The following is a 20155-nucleotide window of genomic DNA, read 5'->3' on the forward strand; positions in this document are numbered from 1 at the left end:
ACCTTATTTAACTGATCTTTCCCATCTGTTGCTGTATCAGCAATATAACAGAAATAAGTACGGAATTTTTTTAGTAAGAAAGACTGCTTAGCTTATTATGTCCTGTTAAGACATGATCAGAATGTCTTTTTCATCTTAAACATCTTTTGCAGTATCAATATAATTGGAATAACAAAGATATTAAGGGCATCTGACACATTTGAATAATTCATGTTTTTGAAGTTGATAAATCCTAAGGTTTCAGGTACTAATATATAATCTTTAGTACCTAAGCTAAGGCTTCAGGTACTAATATATAATCTTTAGGTTGAAAACATATTTATAAAGCATTTTATATAAAAAAGCTTCACTACAGAATTATAATGATAGTGAATATTTTAAAACAGCCTAAATTGTTCAAAATAGATTGGATAAACTTGAAATGAAATATTATGAAGATATTTGAACACTGCTTATGAAGACAATGGAAAAATGTGGGGGGGGATCTGATAGGTGAAAAAGGATAAAATAAATGCATATAGATCTGCTGTATAAAATATTAAAAACAAGTATAAGACAAAAACTTGGCAAGAAGTACATTCCAAAATGCTATCATTGTCTGAGTTTAGATTATTCTTATCTCTACTCTTCTTTTTCTTACAATTAAACATTTTTTTAAGTATTTGTTACTTTAAAAGGGGGTAAAAATTATATAATAAATATCTACAAACCTTTGTCTACACTTGATTTAAAACTATTTATTGTGACATAGTCATTATTTATTCATTCACTGACTAATTCAGCAGTATTTGTTGAGTACCTTTTAGGTCACTGTTATAGGGGCTGAGGCGTTAGCAGTAAGCAAAATAGTAAGCTTATGTAGCTTATATTCTATTAAATAATAGTAAACCTCAAGATGCTTAGAAGCATACCCCATTATAATTAAGTCTTCATCCTTGTTGCCAACTTTAAAAGACATTTCTTCATTAGCAGTTTTAAGGATTTTAAAAATTCATACATATATTTTGTGGTCAGTTAACTCTCAGCGCTTCATTATTGGTACATTAGTTGACATAATTCCATGGAAATTTCTAACAGTTCTCTCAGCATTTATAGTAGAGACCCCAGAAGTGCCTATCCTTTCCTATTATTTTAACCCAATTATTTCTTATTTGTCCCTTATGCAATCTTAAGCCTTCCCTAATGTTTATTTTGCTAGCTTTAAATAATGTGACTTTTCTAAATGGCTTTGTTTGTTCTTCCTTTGCTAACATGACAAATAGACAGAGGCCAAAATGGGACACATTTTACACAGTTCTCTCACTGTCTTCCCCTGCTGCCTCATCCTACACCTTTACTTTCTCCCTCCCTCTTTCCTCTAGCCATAATGAACTTCGGAGCCAGTTCAGTGCATGGATAACATGTATGCTTTCTCTCTGGGCCTTGAGCACTTGGGTTCCCTACTGTATCTTCTTCACTTGGCCAACACCTAAATATTTTGAGGTCTCTTAGAAGAATGACAACTTAGATGTCATTTCTTCCAAGAAATTGCTCCTAACTTTCCCTAGGAGAGGGAAGCATTTTTTCTATGTGCATTCGTTGAATGCTGTCTTTTCTTTTTCTGTCAATAGCGCTTGTATGATATTGTACTTGCCTGTTTACTTTAGACTGTGAGATCTCTAAAAGCAGAGACATATCTACCTTGTTCACCATTTGATTTCCAGCGCCTAGCTTACAGCCAATATTGCACAGTAAATAAATAATTGTTAAATGAATGTCTTGACCTTCACTAACGTGAAAATAACTGTACTTGGAGACAGGCATTTTTTTCTTACTAGAATGATTAAATATAAAAATAAACTAACTTAAAAACAAAGCACTCATAATTTTTTTTCTTGTCCAATTGTCTTCTCTCTCAATCTCTCATTTTTTTGGTTTCCATTAGGTGTCATCAATCTTACAGAAGAAGTGCTGTGGGTCAAAGTGAATATAAACATGAATGGTTATTATATTGTACACTATGCAGATGATGATTGGGAAGCACTAATCCATCAGTTGAAAATAAATCCTTATGTTCTGAGTGACAAAGACCGAGCCAACCTTATCAACAACATCTTTGAACTTGCAGGGTAGAGTATACTTAGTTTGAGATTTTTTCTTTTTTTAAACAAATGTCATTGAGGTAAAGAACATATATGAAAAACAGTTTGAAAGAACTAGCATGTATTGGTTGGTACAATTCATTTTGGAGGATTGGGAAAATATGTGTTCTTTGCCTCCAGGGACTTTATAAAACATTAGCTACGAACATACTGAACAGTTAAATGAAACAGGATTTAATAATAATTCAAGACTAGATATCAAAAACAGGATACATATTTTGTTGACTAAACTTGATACAGGAGTTCAAGTTCTATTTTATTTTATAAGAGAATTATTTTCAAACAGCAGTTGGTTTAAGCATGAAGCTTAGTGCTTATGCATTGGTTTTGAGGGACATCTCTGATGGCTGGAGCCACCTTATCTGTACTGCTTGCCTCCCCAACCACCTCATGCATTATAGAATCCCAAAGCCAAGGATGACAGTGACCTCATGTAAACATATTCTCTGAATAGAATATTACCAATTTAGATTGATGATAGGCTTAAAAACACTGACATGTTCCTTCTCACCTCCCTGGACATTTCCATTTTGTCTCGTTTTTTATGAAGTGCCCTTCTTACATCATCCTAGCCATTACTGCTGTGATTCCTATAAAATGGTTAATTTTAAAAATGTACTCACTGTAAATTCACAATAGACCTTGTCATAACAAGTTTGAAAAACAAATTCCCATTAAACCAACAAATAAAATTTTAAAAAAATCAGATACTCTCTATGCTATACTCTCTTTCCTGGCAAATATAACTAATTAATAAATAAAATTAGTACTATTCATCTTTTCTAACCCAAGATATTATACTTTGGCTGAGTTAGTAGCAATTTACAGGAGACTTAGGAATAAAAAAAAATGAGCTATTGTTTATCTTTCTCTTGAAATGCCTCTTTAATCTTGGGCCTCATGAAATTAATCAGAGATAATCATATTTAGCTTAACTTTACAGAATGCCACTGTAAGTTTAAATTTTTGGTCTCCAAGACTCACCATCTAACCCTAAGTTTCTCTTTTAGCATGCATAGACTTCTTCTGTGTGTCTCTGCCTATTTACTTTTCCTGTTCTTTTATCCTTTAGCCTAGGCAAGGTACCTCTCAAGAGGGCCTTTGATTTGATTAATTATCTTGGAAATGAGAACCATACTGCACCCATCACCGAAGCCCTGTTTCAGACAGACCTCATCTATAACCTCCTTGAGAAACTGGGATACATGGATCTGGCCTCAAGACTGGTGGTAAGTCTGCCTTTTTGCCAGCTTCTTGCTGTTTATCTTTAATATTGTTATTCATGGTTCCATTTTCAGCCAGTAATAGGCTGAAAAAGCAACCAGTTAAATTCCATTTTCTTCACTTTCCTGCTTGTGAAATCTTTACTTAAAATCAAGATGTTGCTTATGATGAAGAGCTGATAAAGGCTTAGTATGATATGGTCTTGTTTGAATATCAAAATACAGACATTTGACACCACTGTCAAAATGAGGTCACATGAGAATAATATTTCTCTATTCAGATCCTGTTTTATTTCTACATGATGAATGTTTGAAATAGGCCCTTTTGCAAAGTAGATCTCCCCATTAATTTTCTAGTGGTCATTATAAAATGACAGTTATGTTTGTATTGAGAATATTCTGTTTAAGAGTTCTTACTGATAACTATCTAAAGGATAATGATGCTGGTGGATATGTTTCTTTGCAAAGCACTGAAGGAGTCTTAGTATTAGAGACCATTTTACCTTTCTTAATATCAACTGCCTGATCTTAACAGTTGTTATTTTGGATACTTTTAATATTAAACTGTTGAGAGACTTTAAAAGCTTGGAAGAGAGTGAAAAATTATTTGTTTTTATCTAATTCTCTGAATCAGCGCATTTTGACAACAGAGTTTGCTTTATAAACTAGTGAGATTTCCCAGGGACCCAGGCAAAAGGCAGCTTTCAGGGAAAGGAAGGCAGTATTAGACCAAGAATTAGAATAAGTCTTTTGGGGTTTTGGTATTCTCATTGGTGAAAGGAAGGGGTTGGATTAAATCTTTTTTTAACATTTTTTTATTATACTTTAAGTTCTAGGGTACATGTGCACAATGTGCAGGTTTGTTACATATGTACACAACCTTCTTTCTGCCTCTGTTACTGCCTTACCCTGCATCTCCTATGTACACAACCTTCTTTCTGCCTCTGTTACTGCCTTACCCTGCGTCTCCTATGAACAATTCTCTCATCACCTGCATGATTCTCAGTGAGTGGAGGGAACGCAGGGCAGAGTGGTTGTATGGAGCTTGAAAAGCTTTTCTCCCCCAAAAGTTTCTGATCTGACCCCAAAGGAGTTACCCCATCCCTATCCATAAGCAAGATGCTTAAATTAGATGATTCTCTGAGGTCTCTTCTAATGGTTAAGATTTTTATCATTTTCTATTTCATAAGGCTTTCAGCTAGCAGCCTTAATAAAAACCAGTGCCTGGAACATGACCTGGCCTGTAGTGACACTCAGTAAACGTTGAGTGAATAAATGATTGAAACACACCAGAAACAAGTGCATTTGAGTGCTTTTACACACTGTGCTTAGTGCTTAATGTAGATTACCTCATTTAATTATCACACAGTGCCAAGGTAGATATTTCTACCCCCATTAAATAAACGAGGAGATGGAATAGCTTCTTTAAAGTCACTTACCTAGTAAGTGATAAAGCTGAAATTCAAACCCAGATAAATTTCACTCCAAAGACTTCTGTTTATGTTATATTGCTATTTGTAAAATCAATTTGTGTCCTAGCAACGTCGTCTTTCCAGGATACCTTTAGAAAAATTAAAGCTTTCTTCTTGTCATATTCTTTTGAAAAGCTTGCAGAGCATACATTTAAGGTTTCAAGTGACTGGCCCACATCTAGTTGTTCTCCTAAAAATGAAATTGTCAACTTAAGAGATTTTTTTTATATCTAAAATGCTAATAATGACTTTTTAAAACAGTATGTATGTGCCTTTCCAAGAAGTATGCAAATAGCTTACTCATCTCTTTAGGGCAAACTGAGAATCCAATGTCGACTTTCTAGTGTTAGTATAGTAAAGAGATTGGCCATTAGTTAACCAGTTCAGCTATTGTTGATAGACATTTGTGTTATTTGTAGTTTGGAGCTATCATGAATAGCACTGCTATGATGTCTTCGATGAATGTCTTTATGCATTTCTATGGGATATATGTCTGGAAATGGGATTATTGAGTCATAACACATGCATAGTTAATACTGTACTATCAAATAGTTCTTCAAAGTTGTACCAGTTTACACTTAGCAGTATATGAGAATTCTAGGTGCTCTAGATCTTTGCTGATGATTATCATTCACACTAAATCTTTTTTATTTTAGCCATGTGGATAGGTGCATAGTGGTACTGCAATTTTGACTTGAATTTACAGTTTTCTACTGATGTGAAGATGATTTTCTTTTTGATATATGTATTGACCATTAGATGTTCTTTTGTGAAATGCCCATCTTTTGCTTATTTTTCTATTAAATTGTCTGCCTTTTTCTTGTTGATTTGTAAGAGTTCTGTATATATCCTAGATATGAATCTTTTGTTGGTCATGTATATTTGCAAATATCTTCTCCCACTCCATCTTGCTTTTTTTACTCTCTTAATGATTTTTTATTAATATGAGTTTTAAATTTTAATGTAATCTAGCTTATGAAATCTTTTCCTACCCCTAGATATTCTGTGTTCTCTTCTGAAAACTTTATTATTTTATCCTTTACATTTAGATCTGTGATCCATCTGGAATTGATTTTTGTGGATGGTGTGAGGTAGACACCAAGATTCATTCTTTTCAGTATGGATATCCAGTTATCCCCAGGACCAGTATATTTTATTGCATAGAATTATGTTTGAGGTAATTAGTATGATATCAACACCATTTGGGGTAGTATATTAATTTTCTAGGGCTATTAAAACAAGTTATTGCAAACTTGACGTCTTAAAATAACAGAAATTTATTCTCTCATAGTTCTGGAAGCCAGAAGTCCAAAATCAAGGTATTGGCGAGTAAGGTTTGCTCCTTCTGAGGAAGAATCTGTTCCATTCCCCTCTCCTAACTTCAAGTGATTGCCAGTAATCCTTGGTATTCCTGGGCATGTAGGTGACTAACCGTGGCCTTTGTCTCTGTCAACACAGTGTTCTCCCTGTGTTTCTGTGCCCAAATTGCCCCATTCTTAGATTAAGGCCCACCATAATCCAGTATGACCTCATCTTAACTTGATTGTACCTGCAAAGACCCTATTCCTAAATGAGGTCATATTCATAGGTCCCAGGCAGACACAAAATTTGAGGGGATACTATTCAACCTAGTACAGGTAGCAATAAATAAGATTAGTGCATATCACTCACTTTTTTTCACTATTAAAGGGCAGTGTTAGTTCTGAATATACCCTGTGAGGAGGCAGAATATCTCCCGACTCTGAAGCTGCCCAGTTAAACTTCATAATGGCAGAAGTCAGTCTTCTCCTTGCCTCTCTGTTAACTCTGTTTATAGCTTAGTGCTCAGGAAGCACTTGATACTTACCTCTTCTTTGAACTGCATCTTCATCCCAGATGATTTCCAGCTTTCTGGGCAGATATGTGTTTATTAGGAACATACTTCAAGGAGGGATCTAGAGACTGATGGATAGAGAGGAAGGGCAGAAGACTTAGTATGTGTTTCCAAGATTGGACGCCCTTTTACTGCTGTGTGTCTTCACATGGTTACCTAAAAGCCCAGTTAACTTTAGTTCACCAAGAGGGAGAACGTGTCACTTTAACATTCTTATTCTAATATTAGGGTGAAAATTCTGGTAGCATCAATACTCTCAAACTAGGAAATCTGACATTCTACAGTTAGGAATTGGGATAGGAGACATTTATGAATCCTTGGATATGATGTTCAAATGTGTTACTGTCTAAGACTGATTTCTAATTAACTTCTATATCATTGGAACCAAAGCATTATGTACATTTATTGGTCATTTTGTTATGTAGGCTGCACATGACATATGCTGCATTTTGTGATGCTGTGGTGTTGTGATGGGTAGGGTCTGGAGGCACATTTCAGTTGTGTTAAATTGTTCACATCTGATGTTAACATCTGATCCTAGCCATATTCCTGTTTTATCACTTACAAATCTATCATTCTTTTACATATGAGGCATTGGTGGGATAAACCTTTTGCAATAAAAACTGACATTTCACTTTTAAGAAACTCAATTGACCCAGGAAAGAACTCCCTGGGCATATCAGTGTAAAATTAAAGCAGTAAATCAAAATGTAATATACAACATAAGTGCTAGCATCTTTCCCTGTTTTATTTTTAAAATAATTTTATATTGTTGTTGTTGCATTTTATTACAAATCCAGTGTTTGTGGTTTGTATAACCCATCAATTTATTTCCTTTCTCCACTTGCCATTTCACTTTGTAAAATCATAGAGTTGCATTCTATTGTTGAAAGAGCTTAAATTTCAAAAAAATTAATTTGGATCCTTAGAAAAACATTTCATTTTATTTCTAAAAGGGAAAGGTAATTTGAAGCACATGCTATGCTTCATTAATATTAATTAATATTAAAAATAAACCTGGATTACTTATAAAAATGATATTTTGTAACAGGATTTTTCTAATAATATAATTATTCTTTCTTAAAATGTTTTACTTTATTATGTTATAATTTGAAATACATTTAAACAACTATTTTGAGAACTTGCCTTAATGATTTCATATGAAGACTAACTAGTAAAATTGCTCCCTGTAATTCGGTGGTGTAACTGCTCAGGAATTAGCCACAGCCATCTTCAAGTGTCAGATTTCCTTTGCTTCCAGGACTTCAAGTGCCATTCTTTCCATTGCTGCCTTTGTGTTTTAGTAAACTCTCAATGAGTATTGCCATTGTTCTTCACTGATTTTTTTTTTAAATAGGATTTCAAGCATGTGATTTTTTTCTCACATTCTTCATTTGTTCCTATTTGACGGTTATGAGTAGGATTTAAATTTCTTTTGTTCTCCAGTCATTTGGAATGGTTTTCTATCATAATGCTATTGAGAAGGTAAGGCCAGTGAAGATACCACATAGCAATGCAGTCAGGTGTGTCAGGTGGGATCCCCTGCATTGCTTGTCCGTTCCTTGCATCGTCAGCATAGCAAGTATTTTTCTACTTCATGTCCTCCCAGTGACTCAAAAGCTTTACCACTTACACATTCCACAAGGTGTCTGTTCTGTGTTTCATTGCTTTTGAAACAAACACAAGCGAGTTGACATGTTATACAAACCTTGAGTTCTTTTCCTTGCAGATTCTTTTTTTCTATTCTCATATTCAGCTCCACAAGATGCTTATTCACAGTAAGTCATTGCTAGGATAATGGTCTTAATAGTTTAAAAATTTCCAAATAGGATTCATTTTAGGTATTGACAGTGGTACTCAGTGGTACTCACTGTCAATACCTAAAAGGAAGGAAGAAAGCAATGTTCTGTGAAGAACTTGAGCTAAACTTCTGAAGTTAAGGGTTTTGCTTGTGGTCATCTGTGGTACATGATTACTTGAGATGAGAAGCCACAATGGTGGTGGAGGTAAAGAAGTACCAGCAGGAAGAAATCCTCCTGTGCTGATTCCTTCAGAGGGGGTATCTGTTGAATTTTTTTCATTTTGGTCCTTCTTATGTAGCCATGAAGGTTTTCTAAAGAATACCTAAAAACGGCCAGGTATGGTGCCTCACGCCCATAATCCCAGCACTTTGGGAGGCCGAGGCAGGTGGATCACGAGGTCAGGAGATCGAGCCATCCTGACTAACATGGTGAAACCCTGTCTCTACTAAAAATACAAAAAAATTAGCCGGATGTGTTGGCGGGCGCTTGTAGTCCCAGCTACTCGGGAGGCTGAAGCAGGAGAATGGCGTGAACCTGGGAGGCAGAGCTTGCAGTGAGCTGAGATCGCACCACTGCATTCCAGCCTGGGCAACTAAGCAAGGCTCCATCTCAAAAAAAAAAAAAAAAAAAAGAATACCTAAAAACATTTTTTTATATCAGAATTTTTGTTCCTTCTAGTGGTATTCATAAAAGCATATTGCATATGATGCTTTTTAAAATATCATGTGCCCTCACCCCCCACCCGCCATGCACAACTTGCAGAATGGAAATACTTCGACATGGTATTAACAGCTTTGGTGTTTTTATTTTGGAGAGAGATGAAAAAGGCGTCTGTTAGTACCTTAATACCGCAAGTGTACGTTTAGCAATGACAGCCAATACCAATGGACTAGATTGGATGATATTAATGAATAACTATTAGTTTTCTTCAGTGTGATAAGGTATTATGGTTCTGTAAGAGAATGTTCTGATATCTGTGAGTTGCATGCCAAAGTATTTATAAATGAAATATCATATCTGTATATCACTTTCATATTGTTCAGCTAAAACAAGAAAAACAAATGTGTGTGTATGTGTGTTACACACACTTGAAAACAAAGCAAGTGTCAGAGTGTTAAAAAACTGTTGAATCTAGATCAACAGTGTATGGGTGTTGTACTATCTTTTTTTGTAGGTTTGAAAGTTCTTTAAATAAAAACTTAGAAAAAATAAGCTATAAACAACTATTCTTCCCTGCAGGTCTCATTTTCTTGCTAATTTGGTTAATTTGTTATAACATCAAACTAGTTGATAATGTTAAATATACCTTTAATATTGGATTGAGAAACATTTAAACATTAACTATCAATAAAGAAGTTTATTTTTCTTTCATTGCTTTATAGGTTTATAGATTGTAAAGTCACAAGGTCAGGAAGTCCTGACTTCCTTCCAGCAGTGGTTATAAGTGATACTTTTTGGCAGGAAAATAACTTCTAGCTGAGTATATGCAGCATAAAGGTTCCCTACTGCACAGAAGTCATTAATTTTTTTCTGAGTTAACATCACTAAAAGTCCCCCTTAGCTATAGCAGCCTTATGCATAGCCTTATTATTGAATGGTTTCATCCCAGCCGTATGTGGGTTTCATATGTCAGTTGATATTTAATGAGTAATATCTATGCCTTTTTTTTTTCCTCATTGGATAAATGTTGGGAAAAAGAGATCTAATTGTCCTGGGGTTTTTTTTGTTTTTTGTCTTTTTTTTTTTTTTTTTTTTTTTTTTTGAGGCAGAGTCTTGCTCTGTTGCCCAGACTGGCATGCAATGATGCTATCTCAGCTCACTGCAACCTCCACCTCCTGGGTTCAAGTGTTTCTCCTGCCTCAGCCTCCTGAGTAGCTGGGATTACAGGCACTACCATCATGCTTGCCTAATTTTTGTATTTTCTACAGATGTCGTTTCACCGTGTTGGCCAGGATGGTCTCAAACTCCTGACCTCAGGTGATCTGCCTGCCCCAGCTTCCCAACGTGCTGGGATTACAGGCACGAGACACTGCGCCTGGCTGTAATTGTCCTGTTTTTTTTCTGATTGTCCTAATTATTATGAAGCCATTATAATCTATTTTGTCTCTCTAGACCAGGGTATTTAAATTACTTCAAAACCAAATTCAACAACAAACTTGGACTGATGAGGGCACTCCATCTATGCGAGAGCTTCGGTCAGCCCTGCTAGAGTTTGCTTGCACCCACAACCTGGGGAACTGCTCTACTACTGCCATGAAACTGTTTGATGACTGGATGGCATCCAATGGAACTCAGAGGTGAAGTATACCTCTACTCAGATGAATTATCTTCTTTTTCTTTATCTCACATCATATACAGAATCCAGGGTATTCTCATCCTGGATCATAAATTTTATAAAACTGAGTGTCAGTGTAGGTGAACTCTATGTATCTGCATTCTCAAACAAGACTTTTTTTTTTATTATACTTTAAGTTTTAGGGTACATGTGCACAATGTGCAGGTTAGTTACATACGTATACATGTGCCATGCTGGTGTGCTGCACCCATTAACTCGTCATTTAGCATTAGGTATATCTCCTAATGCTATCCCTTCCCCCTCCCCCAACCCCACAACAGTCCCCAGAGTGTGATGTTCCCCTTCCTGTGTCCATGTGTTCTCATTGTTCAATTCCCACCTATGAGTGAGAACATGCGGTGTCAAACAAGACTTTTTTAAAAATTGTAAAATACACATAACATAAAATTTACTATCTTAACCATTTTTTACTGTACAGTTCAGTAGTGTTAAGTATATTCACATTATTGTGTACTTATTTTCAGAACTTTTACATCTTGCAAAACTGAAACTCTGTACCCATTGAATAATTCCTCACTCCCTCTCCCCACCAACCCCTGGTAACCACTATTCTACTTCCTGTTTTTGTGAGTTTGACTACACTGTATATCTCATATAAGTAAAGTCATATAGAATTTGCTTTTTTGTGACTGGCTTATTTCATTTACCATAATGTCTTCAAGGTTCTTCCATGTTGTAGCATGCATTAAAATTTCTTTCTTTCTTTCTTTCTTTTCTTTTTTTTGGAGATGGAGTCTTGCTCTGTCACCCAGGCTGGAGTGCAGTGGCGCGATCTCAGCTCGTTGCAACCTCCACCTCTCGGGTTCCAGTGATTCTCCTGCCCCAGTATCTGGAGTAGCTGGGATTACAGGCATCTGCCACCACACCTGGCTAATTTTTGTATATTTAGTAGAGACGGGGTTTCACCATGTTAGTCAGGCTGGTCTTGAACTCCTGACCTCAGAAAATCTGCCCGCCTAGGCCTCCCAAAGTGCTGGGATTATAGGCATGAGCCACCACACCTGGGTAAAATTTCTTTCTTTTTAAAGGCTGAATAATTTTCCATTGTATGTATATACCACATTTTGTTTATCCATTCATTCATGGATAGACCTTTGTGCTGCTTGTACCTTTTAGCTATTGTGAATAATAATGCCATGAACATTGGTGTGCAAATATCTCCTAGAGACCCTGCTTTCAATTCTTTTGGAAATACACCCAGAAGTAGTATTGCTGGATCATATGGTAATTCTAATTTTATTTTTTTGAGGAACTGCCATATTGTTTTCTACAGCAGCTGCACCATCATTCCAATTTCTCTACATCCTTGCCAACACTTGTCATTTTCTGGGTTTTTGATAGCAGCCATCCTAATGGGTGTGAGGTGATAAACAAGTCTCTTAATTTAGAAATAAAACATAGCAGGTAGAGTTAGCAGTTAACAGAAAAGCTTTTGGGGGTAATTAGTTCTCTCCAGCTCCTTACCATGTATTATGGAGAGAAGATTCAAGCATCAGATGAAGAGTTGGGGTGGAGGATTTGGATAACGTTTTGAGGTCTTTCCCAGCTCTGAGATCTTAATGAAGGCAGTAGACTGTGTTTTCTCCCTGCACCCCATTTACTGCTATATTTCTACCATGAAACTTATCACACTGAATTGTAATGCATATAGTTATTGCTCTATACTTCATAGTAGCCTGTGAGTTCTCAGAGGACAGAGGCTCTCATTCCTTTTCTGCTCCCTAGTGTCCAGCCAGTCACCTGCCTGGTTCTTTGTGAGTACTCTGTGAATATTAAATTGAACTGATGTATCCATAGTCACACTACTAGGAAAATAGCAGTCACTGAATTAAACTTTTTCTCAACCCTAAATTGTGTACTCAAACTTGTTATTATTACCAACCCTCACACCAGAAACTCCACCACAGCCAACTCTTCGCCTTTGTATTCAGAATATTTTCTTGTTATTCTCATGTTTGACCACCTCTCTTACAGCCTACCTACTGATGTCATGACAACTGTGTTCAAAGTTGGAGCAAAAACTGACAAAGGCTGGTCATTCCTTTTGGGCAAATACATTTCTATAGGCTCTGAAGCAGAGAAGAACAAAATACTAGAAGCACTTGCCAGCTCAGAGGATGTGCGGAAGCTTTACTGGTATGAAATCACCGAGGAATATGATATACAGAAACCGAAAGAATACAAACACTGTGCTCTTGGTCAGGAGCTCATTTTTGAGGGGATCTCTTTTCCTCCCTTCTGTTACAGGCCAGGCCTAAGTTGGACAGTGTGGTGAGGAGACTACAGGTGCTGGGCTTTATCTTTATGGACAAGCAGAAAATCCTTTGCCCAAAAGGGATTACAAGATGTCAGGAGTCACAGCCCCCTCCTACTCCTTGCTCAAAAAGTCTTCCTCCCCTTGGAATGTTGTCTTATACACCACAATTGGTACTCCATATTTTAGGACCAAGGCATTGCTTTGTGCAAGCTGTCATTTTAAAAATGTAGGCATTTCAGAAAAAAAAAATCACATATTAAACCTTCTAGGTTCTACGTTCATATGAATTTATTTGTCAGACTTTTCCTTTTTAATATGTAGTGATGAAGGCCCAGAAGTAGGAGTGTCATATGGATGAAGGTAGGGCAGTAAGTAGGGCCTCCTGACAGGAAGAACAGGCAGTGGTGGGGTAGAGGAGCTCTACATAGCCAAGAGGAATATGGAGGTATCTGCTGTAGAGAGCACAGGTGTTAGAAGTCGCACTGAGGATAGAAGGAGGCTTCTGGGTCTCATTACTTCTGTTGTATGATTTTGCTCAGATAAATCTTAATAGTGTCCCAGAGATGTCCTCAGTACCTGTCCAGACCCACTTACCAAAAGATACGCTGTAAATAGCCATTTTCTTTAAAGTATTAGCCAGCCTCTGACTTAAGCAAATAGAGAAAAATCATTGTTTTTAAACTATGCTGGTAATACACTAAGAATGCCCATGATAAAGTATTTAAACAGTACCTAAGAATATAAAGTAAAATATGAAAGTATTTCTCATGATCCTTCACTTCCATTCTCGTTTTCTCTGTTAACAACATTGTCAGTCCTGGTCTTTGTATTCATCTGTGGGAATGGATATTTGTACATATGTACGTACATACATACATGCATACCTACATATTTAACTGCATTTTAAAAACCGTATTAGGTTTATACCATACTCAGTGTTTTGTGACCATCTTTTTAGTGAATGATCAGTATATGAGATTTTCCATGTTACTTCATGAAGCCTGCTTTATATATTAAAAAAACTACAGTGTTTTATGGGTTCATAATATTCTGTAGTATGGCTCTATCATAATTTATTTAATCCATCACGTTTTGTTGGGCTTTTGTTTTTTTCTCTCCTAAAAATACTGCCACAGTCTTGGAGTGGGCGTGGTTTCTCACTATAAACAGATAGTATAGCATAGTAGATGAGAACTGCTTTTGTTCAGATGTTGGGCTTTGGTATTTATTACTGTGTGACTGTGGGTCAATTAGATAACCTCAGTTTCTTCAACTATAAAATTGAGTTAGGTAGTATTAATAAATACCTACTTTATAGCATTGTTGTGTCAAGGACTTAGAACATTATTTAGTACATAGTGTCAGTAAATGTTTGCTACGAACATTAATAAGAGTATATTCTGAAATGTATCCTAATTTTCAAATAATTCAAATGGCCTAGTTTTTTTTAAGAATAGTAATATAATTAACCTGCCCATTCAAATCAAATAAGGTTTTTACCAGAAAAAAATACCCACCTCCCGAATTGTAATAAATTCTACCAGAACTTATTTCCTAAATGTTTTTACTATTTAAAAACTATTTATTGTCATGTGACAATATAGGTAAATGCCTATTTTATTGGTGAGTTCTTTCTTCATTTAAAAAAAATGACATTTTCAATCTATAGATCAACCATAGACTAACGCAACAGTTATTTCTCGATTTGCTAGACAGCTTTAGTTAGGAAACCATACTAATTTTAATTTAAGTTCAGTCATCACTTCTTCATGAATAATAATTTTGGAGGCTAAATCTGCTTTGCTCTTCAGGTTAATGAAAAGTAGCCTGAATGGAGATAACTTCCGAACACAGAAGCTGTCTTTTATCATTAGAACAGTGGGTCGACATTTTCCTGGACACTTACTGGCATGGGATTTTGTCAAAGAGAACTGGAATAAGCTTGTACAGAAGTAAGTTTCTCAGAGAATTATTAACTTTTAGTATTCTCAAGTTGTGCATTTGAAAAAAGCTCCCAGTGTTTTGGCTCACAGAAGTTAGGATTTGCTGTGAGAGGAAAAATACTTCCATGACAGTTTAACTGAAACATCCGGAAATTTTCACATTTGTTAACATAATTCCATAGCATGAATCATTTAACAGTAGCATTCCATCTAAGTTCTAATTAAGCCTAGCCTTGCTTGGCACCAGGTTACTTAGCTCAGCATGGCTACAGACTATTTCATAGCAACCATTTAGCTATGCATATTGAAAAATACCTCACTATGGCCTGGTGCGGTGGCTCACACCTGTAATCCCAGCACTTTGGGAGGCCGAGATGGGCAGATCACGAGGTCAGGAGATCGAGACCATCCTGGCTAACACGGTGAAACCCTATTTCCACTAAAAATACAAAAAATTAGCTGGGCATGGTGGCGGGTGCCTGTAGTCCCAGCTACTTGGGAGGCTGAGGCAAGAGAATGGTGTGAATCTGGGAGGCAGAACTTGCAGTGAGCCGAGATTGTGCCACTGCACTCCAGCCTAGGCAACAGGGCGAGACTCCGTCTCAAAAAAAAAAAAAAAAACAAAAAGGAAAATACCTCTGCATTGCCAAGGCATCAGTTAAGAACTCACATTCAGCTAGATGCAGATGTAGGTTTTTTGCTTCTTTCTCTCTTTTAAATCAATAACGGTATTTCTGGGTGTACAGTGTGATCTTCGACGATGTTAAGCGGATTAATTGTCTGCATGTTCTGAACTCTTCCCTTTTTCTGCCCACCTTTCCTTCCCACCGACAATAAGTATGCATAGGGCTACCCCGGTTTCCTCAGTTGTGGTTCTGGGAGGAGGATTCCACTCTGGCTTTGGCATTAAAGACTTTTCCTTGCACTCAGGAACAACGCTTTACCAGCAGCTGCCTAATTTTTTTGCTCTTGTTTTTGTGTTTCTTCAGGTTCCCTCTGGGGTCCTATACCATACAAAATATTGTTGCTGGATCAACTTACCTGTTTTCAACAAAGACACATTTATCTGAGGTTGGTTTTATAAAATGCTAATACAGAGACTGGGCAACCCTCCGCACACCCTGACCAGGCTGCTCAGTTTTAGTGAGATGGTGGATTTTCATGCTAATTCCTTCTCTTGTCTCTGTCTTCCTTTATCAGTACTAATGATTCTGCATTGTGATTACTTCTAAAGGGTGGCATATATGATAATGAGGAAAAATTCTGATTCCATTCTCTTCCCTTGTCTCCCTAATACAAATAATTTAAGTGATCATAAAATTGTTTGGAAGAATTGCATTCTTGGGGTGAATTCATAGCACCAAGCCTTTGGACTCTACTTTATTTATTGTTACTTAAACATCTCCTTGGTTCCATTTTAAGTTAGAAAAATGTATCTGTGTGGGAGTAAAAAGATTTCCTTTTTAAAATCATTTCAGATATCACCATACTTGATTGGGAACTCCATGTAGATACCTTGAATATTAAAGTACTTCTTTCTACTGCTTTCAAGATAGCAGCACAGCCATCACTAAGTTAAAGCTTATTTTAAAAGCTGGGGTTACCTGAGGTTTATTGGACGTTTCTTCTTTTGAAATTCTTCTGTGTGAAACTTACAGGTTCAGGCATTCTTTGAAAATCAGTCAGAGGCAACCTTCCGGCTTCGTTGTGTCCAGGAGGCTTTGGAAGTCATTCAGTTGAATATCCAGTGGATGGAGAAGAACCTCAAAAGTCTCACATGGTGGCTGTAGCATGCACAACCGCACCTCATTTTCTTGCCCATTCAGAGAGCTTGTAAGCTTGGGCTCTGCCGCTTTTGCAAAAGCCAAGGTAAAGCCAGGATCGCTGCCGAGTTGTTTGCACTCTTTGGAGTTCTAGTTAGCTCAGGGCCTGACTGTATTTTTCATCCATCTTTTCTGAAGTGTCTTTGGGCAGTATGTAGTTATTTATTACAAAATTATATTCACCTAAATGCCAACCATCTACAAAAACAATGAGTAATTTTTCTACTTTGAAGATACACAGATGGGGAAAAAAACCCTGTTTTGGAATTCTGTTCTATTCCTCAGTATCCAGAAAGTTACTGACACAGTAAAACAAGGAAAGTTCTACCCTAAGAGCCGCCATCACTGCAGGCCGCTGGTTTGTCAGCCGTCTGTTGCTTCTTATTGATAGATGGCATTGGAATGTGGTACAAAGTTAGCTCTGAAGAATATGGTAACGAAGACAATAAAGCATGCACTGTAAGAACTGACCTCAGGTGTGCAGATCTACTTTGATTTGGGGTTTTGATTAATTCTTTATTTTTCTGAAAAAAAGTTTAAATAATGTCTGTAACTATTGTGTTTTTTTCCTGCCGAATAGCCAGGTGCTACAGATTTTTAAAATTTTTGTTGTATTGAAAAGCTAAACAAGGCCAAAAGGTTAAATTTTTTGAATATTTAAGACTTTCTTTTTCATCTTTTATAGCGTTACCATAGGAAACTGTTCCAAACTGAGTTAGCTTTAATTATAATTATTTTATTCATAAATGGTGATAGTCCCCAAATCTGTACACCTTTATCACTCCCTTCCGTAGATATACTTTAGGTTAGTATTTCTACATTCGTGGCAAGCATTTTGGTAACACCAGTGGTTTTCATTGTGACTTTTATCACTATTACTAAGAATGCAATTTAAGTTGCCTTTTGGCATCATAGATCATAGAAACCTTCTCTCTGAATCATACCCATGTGTGAATTTTCATTTTATATGATAGTGTAGCATATTAGAAGCATATTTTAAAACAGAGCCTTTGAGAAATTGAAAAACAATTATTTGAAGTTCACCATAGTACCTTAAAGGAACAAAGAGAATGTGAGATAGGAGTAACTTGAATTCGTGTTTAGTACGGTGGGCTTTGAATTTTTTTCACTATCAAAAATAGTGCTTTTGTTTAGTTAAAAATTGTAGTTTTTCTTTTTTTGTGTGTCCAAACTAACATAAAAGGAGTGGTCAAAGAAGGAAAGAAGAAAAATGAGGGAGGATGTCCGAAACTGTATGGCATTTTACTCCTTCTGAAAGAGAAATACTGTACTTGAATTTTTGAGCTATGCAGACTTATACCTAGATTGTTGTGTTTCTTTGATTCTTAGGAGAAAAGCTTACTTCCTAATAATTCTTGAGAACTTTATATTTTGTTTGAAAACAGTTTCTATGTACATAAAAAGGGTAGTCACCCATTTGTGAGCACTTAAAACACTCCACAGAGTCAGACAGTGGGAAAGGTCACCCTTTTTTTATTCAGCAGGTATCAAGTTAGAATGTATGGAATTGTGAATAAAATTATATTTTATTTTATGAAAATATTTTTATATAATAAAATTTAAAAGGCTGGTAAGCTAAAAAAAAAAGTCTTCTTTAATCCTAGTGTGTTTTCCCCAATTTAGTCTTTTCTAAAATTTATCTGTTTTAGAGTAGAAAATATTATATCCTGAGAATCACAGAATCATCTAAATATGTCTTATTCAACTGAGGTGATTGTAAGTCTTTATTGTGCTTTGGTTAAATGAATGATAATTTAGTTGATAGTGAAAGTTAGTGTGTTTTTATATTTTTAGAGTGAGGGAAAAATACTAAACTTTTGAGAGTTTTGTTGTCGTTGCTGGTTTTTTACCATGTGGTACTAAATTCCACTTTGATACAAAATTTAAATTTTGTAACTTCTCAAAATCACTTAAGATTCTTCAGTTTTACCTGTGCTTCTTGACATCGCTCCTATAATGTATGTTAGTTAACTCTGCATATGGCAAATCTTGTCTTGAATTATATCATTTCTCTCCCTCTCTCTCTGTGTGTGTGTGTGTGTGTGTGTGTGTGTGTGTGTGTGTGTGTGTAGTGTGGGGGGTATTGTTCTGAGTAAAACTTTATCAAAACTTGGCCTGAAAAAGAGATAACTCATGATCCATTGCTATCTTTATTACTCAAAGGCTGTTCATTCCCATAATACCAGATCCATAATAGTTGTAGTTTTTTTGTTGTTGTTGCCCTTACCTTAATTATTTGTAGTTTTAGTAGGCCTTGCCTCAGTTTTTCCCACAGAATTCCATAATTTTAATGTTGAACTAACCCATCTATATAGGACTTCTAAAAACTACGTCAGGAATGTAAGGTTAAATGAGAGGTAGAACTTGTAATGTAATAGGTATAATGGTAGCTCTCAAAGTTTTATCTTCTCAAAACATTGTCTTAGCCAGTGTATTTCTGAGAACTCAGACTGAAGCACAGAAGTCACAGTATGCTTCTTTTATTTAAGCACACAGATTCATGACACAAGTACTTGTTGAACAAGTGTTCTCATTGCAGAGAGATCTACTTGAATATAAAAGGGTCATCATACTAGATTATTAAAAAAGAATTGGAAATCTTGAGTTGTGGAAGAAATGTTTATGCTTTGGAGATCTAAAAAAGTTATGAATGTAGGAATTAGATAAGTCCAGTTTGTTCTGTTAATATAAAATGGTTAGATATATTAAACTGCAAGTAGTATCAGCTTCACCATAAGCTTGGGCCTTCCTCCATCTTGTTTAAGTCTCTTTAAATGAAATTTTGTTGTCATTGTTTCAGCGTTCATGAACTTTCTTACTATCACAGGTTCTACTTTAATTTTCCTTGCCATATGTGTTTCCATTTTATGGGACATTAGCCACCATAGGAACACAAGAGTTGTCAGAAGACTCCTGGGTATAGAGAGCAAATCAAGCTGCATCAGTATTATAGGGTACCAAACAGAATCCTTTCTATTAGGAAATAAGAAATCAGTTAAGTGTTGGCTGGGCGTGGTGGCTTATGCCTGTAATCCCAGCATTTTGGGATGCCAAGGTGGGCAGACCATTTGAGGCCAGGAGTTCTAAACCAGCTTGGCCAACATGGCAAAACCACATCTCTACTAAAAATATAAAAGTTAGCTGGGCATGGTGGTGCACACCTGTAATCCCAGCTACCTGGGAGGCACGAGAATCACTTGAACCCAGGAGGCGGAGGTTGCAGTGAACCAAGGTTGTGCCACTG

The 20155-nt window shown here is 36.2% G+C and overlaps 1 protein-coding gene across 2 annotated transcripts in view; it reads left to right on the top strand.

The window, feature by feature from the left end:
- The window catches only part of LNPEP (leucyl and cystinyl aminopeptidase), a 98328-nt gene extending 79830 nt beyond the window's left edge, over positions 1-18498 (top strand). For both annotated transcript variants that reach the window (XM_055387180.2, XM_063705896.1), the window contains exons 12-18: positions 1925-2108; positions 3214-3370; positions 10624-10808; positions 12842-13003; positions 14936-15076; positions 16057-16138; positions 16726-18498. In XM_055387180.2, the coding sequence (XP_055243155.1) occupies positions 1925-2108; positions 3214-3370; positions 10624-10808; positions 12842-13003; positions 14936-15076; positions 16057-16138; positions 16726-16857 (1043 nt within the window). In that variant the 3' untranslated portion in view covers positions 16858-18498. The remainder of the gene's footprint in view (positions 1-1924; positions 2109-3213; positions 3371-10623; positions 10809-12841; positions 13004-14935; positions 15077-16056; positions 16139-16725) is intronic.
- The last annotated feature ends 1657 nt before the right edge of the window (positions 18499-20155 follow it).

Source organism: Gorilla gorilla, chromosome 4 (genome assembly GCF_029281585.2).
Source record: "Gorilla gorilla gorilla isolate KB3781 chromosome 4, NHGRI_mGorGor1-v2.1_pri, whole genome shotgun sequence".
NCBI classification, from domain to species: Eukaryota; Metazoa; Chordata; class Mammalia; order Primates; family Hominidae; genus Gorilla; species Gorilla gorilla.